The 20,757-nt window shown below is 42.3% G+C and overlaps 1 protein-coding gene across 7 annotated transcripts in view; it reads right to left on the bottom strand.

The window, feature by feature from the left end:
- ST8SIA6 (ST8 alpha-N-acetyl-neuraminide alpha-2,8-sialyltransferase 6) overlaps nt 1-20,006 on the bottom strand; it is a 47,294-nt gene extending 27,288 nt beyond the window's left edge. For 3 of the 7 annotated variants that reach the window (XR_009725276.1, XM_061352319.1, XM_061352327.1), the window contains exons 1-4: nt 19,765-20,004; nt 19,396-19,491; nt 9,940-10,038; nt 4,303-4,389 (exon numbers count right to left, since the gene is read on the bottom strand). Coding sequence is in view for 6 of the 7 variants with exons in the window: in XM_061352319.1 (XP_061208303.1) it covers nt 4,303-4,389; nt 9,940-10,038; nt 19,396-19,491; nt 19,765-19,859 (377 nt within the window). In the remaining variant the exon portion in view is untranslated. Of the gene's footprint in view, nt 1-4,302; nt 4,390-9,939; nt 10,039-19,395; nt 19,492-19,764 lie in introns of all 7 variants that reach the window. The other 4 variants (XM_061352313.1, XM_061352335.1, XM_061352344.1 and 1 more) reach the window with 4 other exon arrangements.
- Between the last annotated feature and the right edge of the window lie 751 nt (nt 20,007-20,757).

Here is a 20,757-nt window from a genome sequence, read left to right as displayed (position 1 = left end):
GAGAACCGCATGGCTAAACATTATAGAGCTGTCAAGAAGCAGTGACCACTGCCAGACAGCAGTCCAGCCAAGTGCATGTGAGCCCGCACAGCAGAGGATCTTTAGAGGAAGCCATTTGGAAAAGGAAAAGGGCAGCTCTCTGCCAACAAATGTACACAGTTTGCACAGCTGCATGGCAAAGCTGAGCTAGAGAGCAGAGGGTCAACCTGGAATCCTGCACTCTGTTAGTAAAAGCATTGTGGTTTGTGCCATGCATGGCTGTCGGCTGTAATGCTTCTGGCAAATATGATGACAAATATTTCTTTCCTGCATTGCAGTTCTAATTCATATTTTATCTGGCCTGGATCTGTGGGGAGTGTGGCTTACAAAGAGAATCAATGTGTACTCATTGGCACACAGTGCTGTCTTCGAGGAATGCAAGAGTTACTGGCTCAGATCGTATATTCCCTCACACCACTACCAGGATGACGGTAGCCAAGAGCAATGACTGTTGGAAAACGCAAGAAAGGTTCTCTGAAAAATTCACTACCCCACAGGAAGCTGGTTTTGAACCTTATTAATTAGAGGTTAGTTTATGCTCTGAAGCATAAGACATTAAACCCCTTATAAATATGCATGCCTGTTCTTCAGAACTTCAGGATAATACAGAGATGTCATCAAATTGACACCACACCTGCGAAGCATGAAAGTGCTCACTCCATTTAACAGATGGTCAAACAGGGAAAGAAGTCAAGGATGTTCTCTTCAGTCTAGTCAGCAGGCAGACTTCTGGTGGCACTGGCAGGTGAGTAGCATGACACAGGCAGCTTCAGTCTCTGCTCCTGAAGGTGGCTAGCTGTATTACCCAATTCCTGCTGCACAGCCCCTCTGAGATTAATTTCTTCTTCTGCAAAATGGGTGTATTTATCTACCTACTCAATGAGAATTTTAGAACTGAGTAATACTTGTAACACACAATTATTATGCATTACTGACACTAGGCAAAGTTAGAAAAAAGAAGAAATGTACTGCCAAGGGATTATTAACTCATTTATTAAACCACGTTTCTAGAAGCTCTGTACCCCATGGAGCTCTGTCAATGCATCATTTCTCAGCTAGAGTGCCCTTGCTAAGCTAGTTTCAGGCTCTTGCGCTTAAGATAGAATCTGATAAAAAAGCATGGAGTGTATACAGATTTAGACAGTAAATTTTATACTGAATTTGTTTCTTTCTTTAATCATATTTTTAAAGCCTCTGTTGACCAACTGCTAAGAGCCTTAAAAGTCTCCAGTAGGGTAGAAGACTACAGGGATAACTGTAAGATTTTAATATCGTAGGAGAGGAACTGGTTCAAGACCATCTTAAGAATCTGAACGTGCACAAGTCCATGGGACCTGATGAAATCCATCCACAGGTCCTGAAGGAGCTGCCGAATGAAGTTGCCAAGCTGCTGGCCATCATATTTGAAAAATCATGGCAGTCAGGTGAAGTTCCCGACGACTGGAAAAAGGGAAATATAACCCCCATTTTCAAGAAGGGGAAAATGGATGACCCAGGGAATTACAGACCAGTCAGTCTCACCTCTCTGCCTGGCAAAATCTTGGAGCAGATTCTCCTGGAAGGCATGCTAAGGCACATGAAAAACAACAAGGTGCTTGGTGACAGCCAGCATGGCTTCACTAAGGGGAAATCCTGCCTGACCAATTTGGTGGCCTTCTATGATGGGGCTACAGAACTGATGGACAGGGGTAGAGCAGTTGATGTCATCTACCTCGACTTGTGCAAAGCGTTCTACACCGTCCCACATGACATCCTTGTCTCTAAATTGGAGAGACATCAATTTGATAAATGGACCACTCAGTGGATAAAGAACTGGCTGGATGGCCACACACAAAGAGTTGTGGTCAATGGCTCAATGTCCAGCTGGAGACCAGTAACGAGTGGTGTCTCTCAGGGATTGGTGTTGGGACCGGTCTTGTTCAACATCTTCATCGCTGACATGGACAGTGGGATTGAGTGCGCCCTCAGCAAGTTTGCCGATGACACCAAGCTGTGTGGTTCGGTTGATATGCTGGAGGGAAGGAATGCCATCCAGAGGGACCTTGACACGCTTGTGAGGTGGGCTGATGCCAACCTCATGAAGTTTAACCATGCCAAGTGCAAAGTCCCACACCTGGGTCAGAGCAATCCCAGGCACAGCTACAGGTTGGGCAGAGAAGAGATTCAGAGCAGCCCTGCAGAGAAGGACTTGGGGGTGTTGGTTGATGAGAAAATGAACATGAGCTGGCTTCAGTGTGCGCTCACAGCTCAGAAAGCCAACCGTATCCTGGGCTGCATCAAAAGGAGCGTGACCTGTAGGTCAAAGGAGGTGATCCTGCCCCTTTATTCTGCTCTCGTGAGACCTCACTTGGAGTATTGTGTGCAGTTCTGGTGTCCTCAACATAAAAAAAGACATGGAACTGTTGGAACAAGTCCAGAGGAGGGTCACAAGAATGATCAGGGGACTGGAGCACCTCCTGTATGAAGATAGGCTGAGAAAGTTGGGGCTGTTCAGCCTGGAGAAGAGAAGGCTGCATGGAGATCTCATAGCAGCCTTCCAGTATCTGAAGGGGGCCTATAGGGATGCTGGGGAGGGACTCTTCATTAGGGACTGTAGTGATAGGACAAGGGGTAACGGGTTAAAACTTAAACTGGGGAAGTTTAGATTGGATATAAGGAGGAAATTCTTTCCTGTTAGGGTGGTGAGGCACTGGAATGGGCTGCCCAGGGAGGTTGTGAATGCCCCATCCCTGGCAGTGTTCAAGGCCAGGTTGGACAAGGCCTTGGGTGATACGGTTTAGAGTGAGGAGTCCCTGCCCATGGCAGGGGGGTTGGAACTTGATGATCTTAAGGTCCTTTCCAACCCTAACGATTCTCTACGATTCTATTTCTAAAAAAACAACAGACAGGAGTTTGACACAATGGAAAAAGAAAAGACTGATGCAAAAGCACACATCTTTTGTAAAACAATCATCTGCAATGCTCTAAACTGAAGTACCAGTCCTTAGTCATAGCAATGGATATTTTGGATGATATCAAAGCAGATCAAATATCATAGGGACAGAAGAATATGCAGTATTGCCATTAGAATTGCAGAATGGATTGTGTCCATATGAACAAAATGCTTGCAAGTGGTGGCTGGTCTGTTCGGAAGGAAAAGAAGTTAAAAAGACTAGACAACAATAAGCCTAAATGTAGCAAGGTGAAGAGCAGATGAGAGCAGCTTCACCTCTTGTCAACTCTGTACAGGACCCCTGCCTGTTCTTAAACAGAATGGCCTGCTTCTACAGCTCCTTATCATGCTCTGATATCCCTGTGCACAGCTAAAGCCTGTCCAAGTTACTTGAAAGTTTCTTAAACCTTAACCATGTTTATTCTCCTACCTCAGGTTTTGGAAACACAATTAAGTCAGTCACAATACACAACAAACACAGCAATTTCTGTTACACAGAAAGCTTCACATCCCCCCCCCCCCCCCGAAATTACTTCTTCCAGAGGTATCCTGATGGGCATGGATATTCAGTTTTCAATGCTGGTTAACTCCAGAGGTGGAAGACAGGTCAGTTCATTTATTTTTAATCATCATGACAGAATCTTTAATTCTGTTCCATGTAATAATGTAATTCAAGAGAGAAATTCACCCTGGAGAAAACAGGGTTGGCACAGGGAAGCTGCTCTCTGAAATCAGCACGATGCACTTCCAAATGATAGTGGAAGCTTTTCAGGGACCACCGTCCCTACTAAGCATGTATTTATGTGCCATCCTGAAAAAGGACAGATGTAATCACTTGCTTACATGCTCAGGGGTTTCAAACCTAACATGCAGCATCAAATCTAATGAGTGCTTTGGGCATTTCTGTAGTAGAAGCAATAGCCTTGGGGTAACAAATACAGGGCTTCATTACAAAGTCTTTTACCAGAGTGCCAGCTCAGATGGACAACAATCACATTACTGATTTTTTTTAAATATTGTAGACTTTGTGCTAGGAATATTTTAGTCCATTCTACCCAAATTAGTTAACTATTTGTTACAGGGGAGGTGGGTGAAATTGCTTCACTTGCAATGAATGGGTGAATTTGCTTCATTTATCCTACTCAGTTTGCACAGTTCAATTCAAACAAATAAGAAGAGCCTCAACAGCAAAAGGTTAATAGAAACATATAGCTACAAATGCAGCCTAAAAGCAACACAAAATTATGTTTCCAGAAGGGAAGATTTAAAATCATGGCTTGTTATACAAAACTAGGGTAAACTGTTTTTCTAAGTGAGACAATGAGAATTACCTGAATTTCATAGATTCTTCTGGTCTCCTTATCCAGGTGCAGTTCTGCAGTTTTGTGACGATGTGAAGATAATAGTCTTCTGTATATCTAAAGAAGGCAACGGCAACAACATCAAACAGCTGTATGTATATTTAGAAACAGTCTCTAAAACATTCAAATGATGAATGTATTAACAATGATGTGCATGGTGCATATATAATAGGTCGCTTTTAGAACTCTATGACCCATTTTATTTTTGTCATTTGTAAAGTACTCTCCTCATTTAATTAACACGACCTATTAAACATCTCTTCTTAATAGTGATGCCCTAATGAACTTTTCAGAAACTTTCCAAAGTACACTGGTTTCAAACTTCAATATTTGATCATTAATACCTTCAAGTTATTTGAAATCATCTCAAGTGCAGAAGTTCAAAATAATTCAAAAACCCTCTTACTCTTGGTGTTTCAAGACTTCAAAAATGTTTTGAAATGTGGCTCTTGCAAGCCAAGATAAAACATGACACTTCTTATGCCTTTTCCTCCATTTACCTTATAGACTCCCTGAAGCCCAGTCCAATCATTTAAGAACACAGACCCATATTTACAGATGTAAATTTCCTTCAAATTATGTCTTAAACAAAACAATCTATTGTTTTACAGCAACCAGGACTTTGGTTATATTGTTACATGATACCAAAGAGCTTTCACTTCCCTTTAAAACCTTTCAAGAGATTCATATTTGTCTATATGTTTAATACTTCAGACCACGTAAGTTAAAGGAATGGAGACATTTCTTCCCCTATAGGTTCAATGTTACTTCTTCCATTTGTGCCTGGATCCTAACATAGTTTTGAAAAGGACTTGGGGAATGGGAAGAAGAGATGACATGGATACAATGACTACTAACCCTATGGGACTCACCTCTCCAGAAAAGATCTGCTTGCTATTATTTTAGCAAAAATGGCTTAGTGCTGGTCCAAAACCAAATGATCATGAGTTTATTTAAGCTGGACCTTATGAACAGTTTTACAAGAGTTACGGATGGCAAGAAATCTCACTGGTTTTTAAATGGAGCGTAAGAATTGCTAAAAAGGAATATTAAAAAGGCTGTAGGGGGCTTGCAGCAGGAGAGGTCAACCCAAAAGTTTCATTCTGTCTGTGTTCAACATGCTTTTAGTATCACAGCTTTATGGCAAACGTTTGAAAGAACAGATCCCCTTTTTTGTTTGCTTCATAAAAGTACTGCAGCTGCTAAAGGTAACTTATCTACCCCTGAATAAAATCATGTCCTATTTCCACATAGAAAAAGAAATGAAACTATTAAGAGGAATATGACATTAGAACTGGTCTTTGTCTCAAGTTTGCTCCTGTGACATGTATGATTTTCATTCTCCAGACTTCGCAGACTCTTAACAGAACTAGATGATTGTGACTAAACTGATTTTATTGAGCCCTTGCACTGCTCAGAGAGAATGAATGAACAGGCAGAAGTGAGAGAAAAGCAAAACTAGTTTCATTGCAGCTGTAGCTGATTTGACCTGGTGCAGCACATGCTTCATCCTTCCAGTCCAACTCTGAATCTGTTCTCTCCCTTGTGCCACTCACTTCTGGTACTTACTTGACTCCACTTCGGTTTTGTTTCTACCAGCTTTTACACTTGTCAAATGCCTTCGTAGGACACTAAGTTACTACCATGCCAAAAAAAAACCCCACCAAAATCAACAACCTCAGAAGGAAAAAAATAAAAATGAAAATATGAAAATACATTTTCTTTAGCATGTTAAATGAGATCAGGAAAGATACCACTGGAGAACACTGCCACTATAAACAAGGGGTGATGGGAGGGAGAAACTGGGAACAAGGCCTTCCTATTTTGGCAGCTGCATGCTGGTATGTTGTATTAGCAGCCTTGGAACTGCAGCCAGAGAAAATGGAACTGCTTTCTTGCTGAAGCGTCTACCCAGATTGGCTCACCATGGGGTTAGGGAAGTGTTAGTACCAGCATAGGGCAGGAAGGGAGTGAGTATGTGGGGGAAGATGGGATAGAACCACAGGACCAAAATAGCCTACGCTAATATTTAATCACTTATCTAGTTTTATTCCTTAAGGCTAAATGCTAAATAACTCTTAGATGCTGAAACTTCTGGATAAATTCCAAAAAATAATATGATAACAGAGCATGAAGAGTTACTTAGACTATAATTATCCAGGAGAAAAAAAATTACAGAAAAAGCAAATTCCACCCTAAAGACATTGATAAGATGAAGATCAGACTCAGAAATGAAAAGAAAAATTACCATCAGCTCAGAAAGAAACTGCATGCACTGACAAGTTATTAGCAACTTACAGGGAAACATTTGGTAAGAAGAAAAATCAAAGAATCACCCATAATGCCAGTTCTGTGGCTTCATGAGAAACACAGGAACTCACTGTCAGAAACTGTAAGGACCTTCCTATACGTGTAACAGAAGCTGCACCTATGGTAAAAGTACCAATTACAATGCAAGAACACTGCGGCCTTTCCACTACTATCTACTGGATGGAATCACTCTTGCTTAGCAAGAGGTTTCTAAGCTCAGCAGCTCACCCAGAAAAGCACCACATGCAGGTTTTTAAAAGGCAGACCACCACCTCTGCTCACCCTACACATCCAGTTTCGCTCCTTTTGTGACTTACAAAGGCGTGATGGACTGTCAGAACTCATCTTTGCCAGCGCTGGCAGAAACATCCCAGTAGCACATGCTGGGGGCCAGCGGACAGCTCCCAGCCACGACAGGTCTGCAACGCAGCCACCACATCTGCTCACACCAATATAAGGCTTCCATGCAATGAGCTCTGCTTTAACACAGACAATATTCCCATCAATTAATTTTTTTAAAGACTCAGAGTGAAGCTCTGGGATTTGCTGCAGCTGGGTTTACAGCCCAGAAAGCTTTGTTTTCCTCTCAGAAAGCCTATTTTAGCATTCCTGCTTTAAGGGAGCCTTGGGGACTCATTCCTCCAATCGAAAACAGTCCAGAAGGCCATAAGGGTATCATTTCATGGCTCTGCTGTAACCCAGACAGTCCTCTTTTCCACTGTTCCATTTTAAAGAGCTGGAACAATACCTGTATTTCCTCTGGCACCCAGGTGCTTACAGCACTTATTCACTGATGCTAAAAGGGGTCAATTACTAAGACAAAAAAGCTCAGGTAAATTGAACAATGAAAATATGTGGACAAGACAACAATTACAATGCTGAGAATAGTGAATGAAACACATTTTGTTCTGATTTTGTCTACCACTTGCACAACAGCCATTATAATAACTTGCTGTTGTAGGAAATCCATACTGTAAGAGCCCTGCTGATAAATAACACCTGGAAGGTTTTTTTGTCTACAGTACTTGTCAGGTACACAGTGACCTTCTATGTTAACTGCAGTGGCTAAGGTAGAATCATTATGCACAGTTAAGGCACTGATGAAGTATAAGTACCTTCTAATTTCTGGCAGATATCTAAAGGACAACAGCAAAGGATGGAAGAGTTTAGAAAGCAGGGAGACAAAAGGTAAAATGTCATAACAGGGAGACAAATGCAGCCCCACTGTTACTTGCTAAAAACTAAACAACTACTGGGGGAGAGGAGGAGGGGTGGAAGAGGAAAAAGAGGAAATAGCTATTTGAATCAGAAGGAAAATTAAGCAGCAGGAGTGAAAAAATGAGATATTCCTACTTGGCACCTCATGTTCAAGAAAGTAGCAAATAAAAAGAGAAATAACTACAGGAAATGCAAGAGAAAAGGAGGGTCCCTTTTGCCTTTGGACACTTTAATAGTACCAAAATAGCTATTAGTTTTTAAAGCCCTCAGGAGAGCATGCACAGGGCTTGCTCTAGAATAAAAATGGAAAATTGCCAGCAAAACTCAGCATTTCAGGCTCTTTATCACCACCAGCACATACCTGCTGTAATAATAACAACTTCCCACTTACATAGCGTTTTTTACTATCAAATCATTTGACAACCTTTAAACTAGCTATTTTTTCCCCCTTTCTGCCAACTTAAGAGGATGGAGTATCCAGAATGTCCATGAGTCTAGAACTGCAATATAAAGCATTTATATACCATGCCTGTGGGTCACAACTCAAAAAAGCAACACAGATCCCTGAAGCTCCTCTCAGTGAAAGGCAATGAGTTGCAATATTCATGGCACAAAGCAATCCCTTGCTCCTTTGTTCCAAGCATGTTTCTCTTCCTACCCACCTAGTTCATCTTCTGCCTTGTTAAATGGTGCAGCTCCTTTCTCTTTAGCTACAGAATAGAGGTCTCACACTTAGTAGAGTTTCTCCTACAGTCTCGGCTCCAAAACGTTCTAGGTATGAAAAGCTCATCTGCATTGATGCAGCATGTACAATTTTGTACCACATGGAATAAATAGAAGCATTTATATTGCTATAGCTGGATTTTAGAGGCACTAGTGTGACTGGTTGTCCCTCTCTTGCTGTTAATCATTCAATTTTAAAGTCAACTGTATTCTTTGACCTCTGTTTGCCAGTCTCTGTTTTGGCTCTCACCAGCAGCACATCAGTAACATAGTGGTCTAACACCTTTCAGAAGAGTAAAAACTTCAATAACAGCGTTGCTGATGAGGTGGAATGCTGGTGGGACGAAAGGTTACAGAAAAATAAAAACAAGAGTGAAGACAGAAGGCTGAGAATATGGTGACTTAAAAACAGGTGAAAGGAGGGGGCAGAGAAGACAGAGAAGTTTTAAAATCGTGATTTAATGTTGGGTTTATGCTGAGATAAAATCTGACATCTCCAGTCCTTTGAATTTGGAAAGGCACATAATTATTTCTAGGAGAGCTTTTTTTCTCATTCCATTTCTCTTCACAAAAGGGGGGGTGGGGAGGAAGGGAAGCATTCAATCTTCCAGTTTTAAAGCAATCATGTCAAATAATTAATTTTAAGCTAGAACCCAGTCTTAATGGGAAGCCTTTCTCATTTACAATGTTTTATTTACTGGTGCACCCATATAGGCAAAGTGTTAAATGTCAAAAGCAATGTGCTGCTTCTCCCATTTTCACTTTAGAAAGTGGCAAGGAATTTGAGCAGGGCTGATATCAAAGATCTTTTTTCCATGTCGGGAAAAGGCAGAAGAGAAGGTTAAAATCCAAAATTAATTTGGGATTTTATTTTTTTTTCAATGTAGCCAAAATTGAGTATTTTTTGCCTGTGAACCATTCATTATAAAGAGTAAAATTAATTAGCAAGTTTTTATACTACTACATTTTCATACCTACTCTAGTGAATACGCTGAAAAGAACCCATTAACAGAGGTTGCTCATAGCAGGAGTGTTCACCAATCAGGAAAAAGACACTCAAGAATGAAATTATACCTCACAGATTCTGTACAGCCTTTTTGTGAATATCTTGGAATAAAATGTTGCTAACTGGCAAGGAGAAATCTTGCTTATACTGTGAAAATAAGAAAAATAAAATACAACCTTGACTAAATCTAATTCATGTGAAAGAAAAAAATGCAGGCAAACAGTAGTTAAATAATTTCAGTTTCCTGTTGTATAGCTCCACATTAATATCATCAAGAATTATGTGGAAGAGGGTAATCTTCTACCCTCCTACTTAAAACAAACAAAGCAGAAAGCACAGCAAACACCTACCTTTTCTTCTTGGTAGATGATGACAAAATGTTGTCCTGAATTGCCTTACATTTTGAAGCCTGTTCAAACTGGTAAATTCCATTTTTATTAACAGCTGTTCTGTGGGGGGGGAGGAGAGACAAAAAAGCAACAAACTTTACAAGACAGAACATACCCTGACAATGCTGTCACTTTTTTTTGCTATACCAATATGATTAATAACCACTGATTTAGCTGAAAACATTACCAAAGAAATCTCATTGACTTACTGTGAAGCTCTTGTATAAAAGGGGAATTTGCTGCTAGTGTCTATAAAAAGGTTTGATTCTTTAAAGTAACCCTATTTCACAGTCTGAATTATATTTTCTGCTTCACACTAATCAGAAAATGTAATTAGAAAGAGAAATGAAATGGGAAGCCTCTGGAAGATTATGTTTTGCAGATATTTAAAATATTCACCAGTAAAACATTTAGCAGGTGCAATTTCCTAAACTTGTTGATGAAACGCAATATTCAGAGCCAATATAATATATACTGGAAACACCACAGGTGAAGTGGATCTTTCTACTCGGACCTTAACTTCTTGAGCTTAATACTTCCTCCCTCACTTATTCTTTATTTACACAGTAAGGATAAACATTTGTAAAAGGAGCCAAGGCAAGTGCCAGACAGTGATCTTTAAATCCTGTTGCCTTATTTTTGCCAAGCTCCTGTGTGGTTCCCTTGCCCTGGTAGCCCTAGTATAAGATTGAGCTGGAAATTAGTGAATGACCAAGATACCAGTGTCTTATTCCATTCACCTCGGTTCACCCTGTATCAAGATTCAGTCTCATACATCACCCTCTTCTATCACCAGCCTTCTGCTGTGTGTGCTGTCTTTTATCATGCAGTTCTTTTTCCTCCAGCTTTTTTATTTTTCTTGCTTCTCTTCACACTTCCCTCTTCCTGCCCTCCCCTTTCCTTTTGGGCTCTTTCTACTGATTCACTACTTACAGACCACTTGAATATTGCAACCTATTTGTCCAAACCAGAAACAGAAATGCAGAAGACAGATGCTGTGTCATTCACTCCTGGGCATGAGCTGCAGCAGTGAACAAAACCTGTGCTGTTCTTAGCAACACAGAACAACCAAGCCATCTCTGTACAGAGGCACTCATACGCAAAGAGAAAGGGTCTTCCTGGTTTGTACACAATGTGCTGTGCTGCTGAACCATGATTCATTTTACCAACAAGGACCAGAACTCCATTGCCTTCACCTGTTAAAACATGCTGACCACTTAACAAGATTTCTGGCAAGCTGATTTTGAAGTTTAGTTGGGAAAGATGCCATTTCAAGTCACAGAATCACAGAGTGGCTGAGGTTGGGAGGAACTTCTGGAGGTCATCTGGTCCAACCTCCTGCTCAACCAGGGGCACCTAGAGCTAGTTTCCCACAACCATCTCCAGATGGCTTTTGAGTGTCTCCATGGATGGAGACTCCACAACATCCCTGGGCAACCTGTGCCAGTGCTCAGGCACCCTCACGGTGAAATAGTCTTCCCTCATGTTCAGAGGGAAACTCCTGTGTTTCAGGTTGTGAACATTGCCTCTTGTCCTGTCACTGGCCACTGCTGAGAACAGTGTGGCTCTATTCATTTTGCACCCTCCCTTCAGGTATTGGTAAGGTCCCCCTTGAGCCTTCTCAAAGTAACTAACATCTTAAATAATTCAAATAAGGAAAAGGCTGACTGAAGAAGAGAGAGCAGAATAAATGCTTGTTAATTTTGCTACTGAACTGAGTGGCATGCTCATAGCTATGACAGGGGAGGAAAAGGAACAAAGCACCTGTCCTTCTCTTTCCATCACCCATGATTTTTTTAATGAATCAGTCACTCCATAGGAGCAATTCATCCAGAATACAGGCTGCAGAAGCTCTCTCCTTTTATTTCCACCATGAAGATCTTCTTCCCAGTATACACTCAGTGCCCCTAAGGAAACAAGCAGTCTGCATGCTCCTTGTTGAGGGTAATGGTAAGACAACACAATGTAAACCTCTGTCCTTCCAGTTCTGGAGTGACTGGAATACTTAGCAACAGTTGGCACTACCTAGTGAGAGCTCCTTGGCTGGTCTTGCGCACAGCTCCTCATCTAATTCCTTTTCAAGGAATGACATACAAACGTGAGGACAGAAGGCTTTCAGAGCACACAGTTCAGAGCAAACAACTCTGCAGATCTCACATAGCAAGTGCCAACAAATATTCTGCTTACACCATTTATGAATGAACACAGGTTTATTGCAGCTGGGTCTGAATGGTTCTGTCTACACAGAAGAACCAGATGGGCCCTTTCACTAAACAACCGAACACCAGTTCCCAAACAAGTTTAGTTAGCACTAAATTATGTTTCCTCCCTCTTGCTTCTTTAACTCAGTAAACTCAAATGATTCGTCTGCAGCTGCAGCTTAAAGTAAGGGAAATGGCTACAGGCAAAGCTTAGCTACATAAGCAGCACCTTGAAAAAAGAGAATTGCTGATATCATAAGCCAAGTGCATGTTACTGCTGCAAGTAAGTTTTTCATTACAACCAAAAACCAAGAAGCTGGCCAGAGACCTCCTTTAACGCATGAAGCATGCCAGGAAGATCAGGAGGTTAGGTTTGATCAGATCACTGTGAGGTACGTTCGCAGCAACGTCAGACAACCAACGTTCTTTCACATGCAGATTTCAACACCGTACAGAGAATCATTACAAGGTCCTTACAGCTTACTATTAATTTATGTCCTGAGATCACTGGGGCAGTGAATAAATATTCTCTCAACCAAATACAAGCTTTACTCAACAGCCTTTTAGTCTTTTTAAATTCATAGCACTAAGATCAACTGAAGGAAGCTGCCTCTTTTTTCAATAAGCAATTGCTTTTTGTGCACACATTTTCAAGACCTGAAAATCTCAAAAAGGAAGAAGTCAGATAAAGAACGATCAAAACAAATTCCTGCTCCGTTTCATCATTATATCCTGCCAATCACTTTTACAGCAATCAAGGGAATAAAAAAAGGAATAAGGAGTCTTCCCTTTCCATGACAGGTAGATTGGTAAAAACGGCACAGCTGTGGGGGAAACCAAACATGAACTTTAATCTAAGTTCTTTATCCATACAATGCAGACACAAGATAGATCAGCAAAAAGCTGCTTCTGAAGCTTTTTCCACACAAAATTTACACAACACTCTATTTATATGGTGTAAAAGGGCACAAAACCAAAACAAGTTATTTGGAAGACATGCAAAGCAATGACTCATCTGAGTAGAAGTTAAACTTCTGAATTTCCGTTTCACTGTCAGAGTAGCCTCTGCTTCTCATGAGTGAAAGACTTCCACATTCAGAGAAAAGGGGTGTGCAGGGGGCAGTCCAGACTTCTACTGCATTATTCATTGCACAGTTGTGCAGACATCAGGCTCAGATTAGATTTCTGAACACTTATGACAATTATGCTAGGCAATATTTATCAGTAAATGAATTTACCTGACTTAAGGCATGGCAGTCTTTGTTCAATACTTAGAATTGCACTAAAATTTCTGCAATGAAATCAGGTAACATGCCCAGCAACGCAGATATCAGGCTAAATTCAACTAGTTTTACAAACTCTGGGCGAGAACTTGAAGTGGAAACCTTGTTATATTCTGTTGTCTTGAACTCATAAAACTGACAAACCAGTGACATTTCTGCTGCATTTCCCTTAGGGTTTAGATGTTCTCAAAGCCAACATCACTGGCCAGAATCTGAAAATCAGGGTGGTTTTTTTTAATCATATACGAACAGCTTGAAGACCACATACTTCCTATGGTAATTCTAGGAACTCTGAAAGTACACCATCTGTACTTTAATAAATCCACAGTAGATTAAGACCATGTGCCATATTTATCAGCAAATTGTTATTCTATATCTTGCTCTCAGGAAGATGGCAGTTCCCTTAACTGTAAAATTTTTTTAACACTACTATTGCACCCACCCTTAGAATAAGAGGAACCACATGGCCCCTTTTGCTATACCTGTAGCATGCAGCCCTGAGACTATAGGGAGCCTTAGTGCAAGGAATCACCAAACAGACAGGTACACTGGGGGAGCAGTGATGTAGGGAGGGAAAGGAAATGGAAGCTCTTTGAAAGCAAAACCAAACTAAACCCCAAACACAGTTACCAGAGTAGGAAAACGGATAGACAGAAGACAGATGAAAAAAAGTGTGTGTGGGGGGGAGACGGGGGACAGGGGACAGGGACAGGCAAAAATGGAAAAATAACATCGAGTGCTGTGAATTATACTGTAACATAAAGACATGCCCAGGACTGAAAGGCCAATCCTCCAGAATTCCCATAAAAGCAGCTGGAACCAACTAAAAGAATGCACGGTGAGATTTTCAAAAGAGCTCAGAACTGGATTGTCACAGCACTAAAAGCAGCAAGAATTTCACCCCTACTTTCAGCAAGAGTTAAGTCCACACTGAACACATGGAAAAATCTCAGTCATTGACTCCGTTCACTCCATGCCCAGCAAAAGCAGTTGTTGCACTTTTCCTATAGCTTTCTGCTCTTGTTTGCCTGAAGCAGCACAAGACCTCTGATCCCTGCTCCAGCTGAGAATCTCCAGCTAAAAAAGGGTAACTTGTGCATGCAAAACCGCACATTTATATCCTTCTAGCAAAGTGGCGCTGAACAACACTACCCAGACTGTGAACACCTTCTGTCTAAATCTCTCCCTTGAAGAGACTAATTTATATTTGAATCTCATAGTCTATTAGTTGAATGCTATTAAAAACCCGTAACCCATACTTTCCTAGGAAGGGTGTTCTAAAGTGCTCTCTCTGACACTATTTCAAATTAATCAGATGGTAAGAATATAGTGACATACAATACGCAACTTAAATGCTTGGTGAAATGGACTATTAAAATGGCTTTATCAAACCACAGAAGTAAGAGTTTGTCTTGTAACATTAATCACAGTAACTGTGAAAGAGACTGATTCTACTGTCCTTGTTCAAGTTCCCATGGAGGTTTTGCTTATCTAAGGAATGCTAAATCAGGTCTTTTAAGACAAGCTGCATTTTGAAGGAAGACCTTCCTGTGCATTCAGAGTTATACATCAGACACTTTTTAGTTCTAAAATCCATAAACAGAATGACAGGTAACATGACAAGCAACATGCAGAGTTTCATGGCGGGTGAAGTGAAGAGAACAGGTACTTACACTAAAACGATGTTACAACAGTACACAAGAGACAGAATGACAGAGCAGTTTCACTTGGACCAAGTAAACAGAAGGAGGCTGGGAAACCTTTCACCACTGTCAAAACATAAATGTGTCCTGGCAGCAGCTTTCAGTTGAACACCTATTCATTTAGACAGAACCAATACATGAGGCCCGTGTTCGAACTGCACTCCTAAATAACATCTACATGCATCACTTGGGAATGAAAGGAAAAAAATACTGAAAAGGGTAACAGTAATGAAGTGGGCACCAGTACTGACTAATCTAAGCTCTAGCAAATTATGCTACAGTATACTAAGCTACTGTTCATAATTGTGGTAAGTCTGTCTCTTCATTTTCTGACTGCCAGAATGCAGTATTTTGACAGGAGACAGAATGTACAGGTCTCTGTAGCATAGTTAATTAAGTATAGTTGTTTATTCCCTAGGCCTGCATAAAGATCTGCTGCTGAGAGAGGAAGTGGAGAAACAAATACTACAGAAAACACTGTACTAATGCTAACTTGTTTACTCATAGCTCCTCAATCACTTCCTCCCACTGTTCAATTACCCCAACAGTCTCTACACTGTGCTTGTCTTGGACCTGCAAAGGAGGAGTGTAAGTTAGGGAAATAGTAAGTAAATGCCTTAAAACTGGTGACATTAACAGAATAATAGTAGCGATGGTCAGTTCTTCAGGGTATACTGCTGCGTTGCTATTACTTGTATACAAAGTATATCGAAATAGTGCTTGAGAAAACTGTTTTCACTTCCTTTGTAGGAGCTGGCATTATTTATCTCCTATATATCCCTGGACAGTACAAAAGGAGCTACCATTTCTGCACAAGCTTAACATAGTACACCCTAGGCCTCATAACAAAGACTACCTAGTTCCTCTTACTACTATCACCTTCTCTGATAATCACGAGCATTACTGAGCCCTCTGTTTTGCTATTAATGCTGTGACTACACAAACAAATATTCCAGCAAAAACACAGCTGTGAGGGGAGGCCCAACGTTCTAAAGGTGAGACAAGTGCAAGACTACTTCTTTTGGCTGTACTGTTGGGTTGAGCAAGTTTAAGCTGTACTTGAACTTACAGCTTAAAAACTGAGAAGATGCTATGAGGCAGTCACATGAGGATTTTCCAGAGAACCATAGTATTGCGGTGTGAATGCTACTGGTTCCATGAATAAATCTGGGGACTACTAGAGAAATCTTACTAACACTGGCCTTTTTCTTCTTCTAGGAAGAAACCCGACTAACAGGCACTGCAGGCTGCGAAGTAAACCCACAAGAGAACCTGGAAGTTACACTGCAGAGGCAGTCACATTGTTCAAGTGATCTAACCCTTAACAAGAAAAAGTGGTAAAAATGTCCTGCAAGAAACAAGCCGCATCTTCAAGGTCATTTTCTAAGACACAGATCTTCAAAGAACTTTAGGTGGCTGGTCACTATCTAATTAAACATTGCTGTGCATGACAGCTGCCTAAATATCTGTGACAGTCTGAACCAATCCCCTGTTTTTCATTCTTTCATCCTTCAGTTTCATCCCTTTAGAAGAATTACTTGAAGTAAAAGAACAGATTAACTTTCAATATTGCAAGCCAACAGAATAATAGGGCTTTGGAGATTCTTCAGGAGATGTCTGGTTACAAATATGCCTCCAACAGCACAGGAAATCATGATAAGAAGAAAGATTAGCTTGCAATTCTGAAGATTGTCTAGATTACTTACAGTTAAAGAAGGCAGTGCCCTTTTTTTTCACTTTTCCACTGAAGTTAGTGAGAAAAATCTTACCTTTCCAGACAAATGCATCAAACTGCTGAAGAGATCAGAATCTAATCAAACATCCATCCACACCCTCTTACTCTGACGCAGTAAAGGACATTGGTGTCAGCAACACAGCAATGCTGATCAAACTATCAGGATACTGTAGGAGACCCATACTTGCACCAAGAGATTGTCCTAGCTTCATGAATCAACATACTCACATAGCCTCATCTGATTCAAAAATTCACTAACCCCTGTACAACCTAATTCAACAAGGTACTCTTCTGTGCTTTTGCTATACTCATGAATACTGCAGCAAACCCACACTGCAAATTGGAATCTAATTCCTATTGACCAGACCATCCATCTCCATCACTGAGGGATGGGTTTGAATCTTCTGAATGAGTCCAGATGCTTTCTGGATCAAATCTCTCCAGCATGGCCCTAAGCCAGGCCCAGTCCAGCTGCTGCCTAGATCAAACCCCTTCAGCATGGCTTGCCGCCCAGTCCAGCTGTTCTCTGGATTAAGTAACAGCTCCTGGTCAGTCCAGCAGCTCATTCTCCTTCCTCATACACCAAACGCGCACCATGAACTCCTGTCAGGCCACCTTACTCAGCACAGCCACTAGGGTGAGAAAGAACATCCTCTCTTGGATTCAGCCAGCAAGCCATCACTTCCAAAGACACTACAGTTACAGTTACAGGAGATGGGAGTGAAATGAAACTTTCATTGGTGAGCAATTTACTCGTCACACTTTCGCAGTCACTTTATCGCAAAGAAATACAATTTCAGGTTGAACAAAACTAGCTCTAAATTGGTGCCTAAATCCTCCCAGTAAATTAAAGAAAAAACATGTATTTAAAAACTCATGCTCACTTATTATAGAGATTAAAACCTGACCCATACATGCCATGGATTTTCAGCCCACTTCAGTATGTGTTGCTTACCCTTTCTTTGCTCCAGTTGTGTGTGTACTAAACAGCAGATGGAAAGTAGCTAGACTGCTCTCCAAAACGCTGTCTGCCAGTATTTTCAGTCAGTTTGACTCCCTGGTTTAGCACACAGAGCTGAGTGGAAGGAGACTGCAGCTCAGAAACAAGCAGGGAAAACGAAGGGTTGTAGAAGATGGGGGGGGGGGGCACAGAAAAACCACAGAGAAAACACAAAACAGGGTGGAGAGGAGAATGGAGCGACAGCTACAAAAAGCAAAGCAGAACAGGGTACATACTGCAAATCCAATAAATTGTAAGGAGCAGAAAATAGAGGTAGAAAGGGAAAAAATGAGCACAGGAAAGAGAAGCAGCCTAGGAGCACTTAACAGCAGTCAGAATTCTGCACATGTTCCTGTTCCTTTTGTTCAGTCTAATTTCGAAAGACATTATAAACTTACAGCTTGTGAAAGTTTTACATTTTGAGGGTGGGAGCACAAGGCTGTCTCACTGGTAACACATAAGAAACCTATTGTTAGTGTATACTGCAATGGTTACTACAACTAATGCCACTTGCATCCATTCAGGGAAAGCATATGCTGTTTCACCCTCAAATTCAGCTAGATCGGGTGAGATGGCAGCCTCAGGTAAGGCTCACCATTGACTTCAATATAACCAGGACATCACAGTTATGCCTAATTTTTATCATGTGGTTTTACCCATAATGTGTATTAGCATATGATATCATTGAAAACATATGATAATCACTGAAACTGCAATGGTAATGAAGCCTTATAAAGTAAAAGAGTAGCAAAAATATTTGCAAGTGACTTCTTAGATAGTAACAACTCATGTGAGGATTACACCACCCTCTTCTGCACTATTAGTTTTCCTACGGTGTGTGAAAAAACAAGAGCACGAAAACACAGTCATTATAGTGAAGCCTGCATGCGAGACATAACTTGTTTCACAGCTGATTCTAACAACTATTTTCACATTTAACTTCACAGTATAAAATAAGAGGCAGTAAAGCAAAGATCAACACTGATCTAAGACCAAGACATGGAATCAGGTGGAAGGGCTCCCACAAAGTAAGCTGCTACACAACATGAAAAAGGGCTCATTTGTCTCACCTTCATCCTACAGATTTTAAAAGTGAAAAGGGTATTTTTAACTAAGTATTCATTACGGAAACGGTAACAGTATTATACAGCTCCAGCTCCACCTTCCTGGAAAGAGTAATAAAAGATACCTGGGAGATGACATACAGCAAGTACTTTTCGCATCGTACGTTAACAAAACTGCTAAATGCAACATTTTATGGGGCTCAGAACCAACACTGGAGCGAAACCTGTCATTAAAAGGGCCTATGAGCAAATAATTTACTGCAGTTTGAGTGAAATTTCATTTTCTTAGCCTGGTAAGTCTCTAACACTCTCCCTGATCAAGTCGTCAACACAAAAGGCAGGACGAGTCGGAGCGCAGGCAGGGTTTTCTGCCTCCGCGGACCCTTTCTCACGGACCCCGCTACCAGCAGCTGGTGGCGGTCAGCCCGTACCTGTTCTCGGTCCGCGGAAGGGGCGTTAGGGGCGGCCTGAGGGCTCGCACCACTTTCGGCGTGACAGCAGCTACCCCCGCGTCCTGCTCCCAGCCCCTGGCAAGCAAGACAGGAAAACAAAGTTGTCAAAAGCAGGGATTAAACATCACCAGACGGGAGCGGCGCCGCTCTCCTCCCCGCCAACCCTTCACACGCCGCGAACAGCCGAGCCGAGCCCAGCCTGCGCCGGGCGGCCACAGCACCGGGCTCCGCCGCGCTCCTCTCCCAGAGAGGGGGTCACCACGTCCCGCTCCTTCCTGCCCACCCGGCGCCAGGCTCTCCCGCCCTGCAGCCCCACCGCAGCGGGAGAGGACCCCCCAGCCGCCCTACCTGGCGCGGAGGGGCTGCTGTCCACCCAGACGCAGAAGGCAGCCGCCGAGCAGCAAGCTGCCCAACGCCGCGGCCAAGGCGATGACAGCCCGCATGGTGCGCTAAGCAGCAACACCCACCACAACTACGCTCGCCCCATAGTATTTAAGGGAGGCTGCGGGGAAGGGGAGGCGGCCATAGCAGACACAGGGTCTCTCTGCTCCGCCCCTCGCCCGCAGCCCTGCGCCGCCGCTGACAGCCCCCCCGCCTTCCCTCCCACCGCGGCCGCTGCTCGGGGCCCTGCCCGCTGGGGCGGCCGCACTGAGGGGCAGGATCGGGAGACGGGGGAGGGTTTCTCGCCAAACTTTACCCTCAGGCAAGGAGCGCCGCTGCCGCTGGGCCAGGTTCCTGGGGGTGCATACCATGCCATAACATACCATACCCTGCCCTGGCCTGCCCTGCCCTGCCCTGGCCTGTGGCTGGTGCAGTTGGGTCGCTGCAGCTTTAATAGGTCTCTATTTATAAATAACACCCAGTGCGTTATTGGGGGTTTTATAGAATGCGTTTGCAGTGGGTTTGGTAAATGAATATTTCTGCATCTTTTTGTTTTACCCAGTAGTGCATTTAATGATGTTTTCACAAGGCCACCTAGTGCTGTGAGAAACCTAGTGAGGTGACAACGTGCCATTAAGCCCCCTTTATTAACAGAGCAGGTAGTAGAGATGCTATACTTGATAACAGCCTTTCAGTTGTAGCCAGCTGACACCTTGTTTTTGCAGATCTACCTTATTTTCTGTGTCTGCAAGCGTTCTCTTAAGCCCTGGGGCTGCTCCTCTTATGCTCTCAAGCAAGGGCTGGAAGGCCGCAAAGAGGGAGCACTGCTGCAGCTGTATAAATGAAGTAACAGGCACTTGATATCATGTCTGGTAAGTGGTTAGATACAAGGATGAGGATCAGCATGCCTATGGTGCATCAGAGGAGCAGCACAGCACCAGCTGTGATTGGGTGTGCCAG

This window comes from Neopsephotus bourkii, unplaced genomic scaffold (genome assembly GCF_033783945.1).
Source record: "Neopsephotus bourkii isolate Nb327-2 ecotype Australia unplaced genomic scaffold, CSIRO-AGI_Nbou_v1 NB_53, whole genome shotgun sequence".
In the NCBI taxonomy this organism is placed as follows: domain Eukaryota; kingdom Metazoa; phylum Chordata; class Aves; order Psittaciformes; family Psittacidae; genus Neopsephotus; species Neopsephotus bourkii.
Note: the sequence above shows the minus strand (reverse complement) of the source record. Positions and strands in the feature narration are given on the sequence as shown.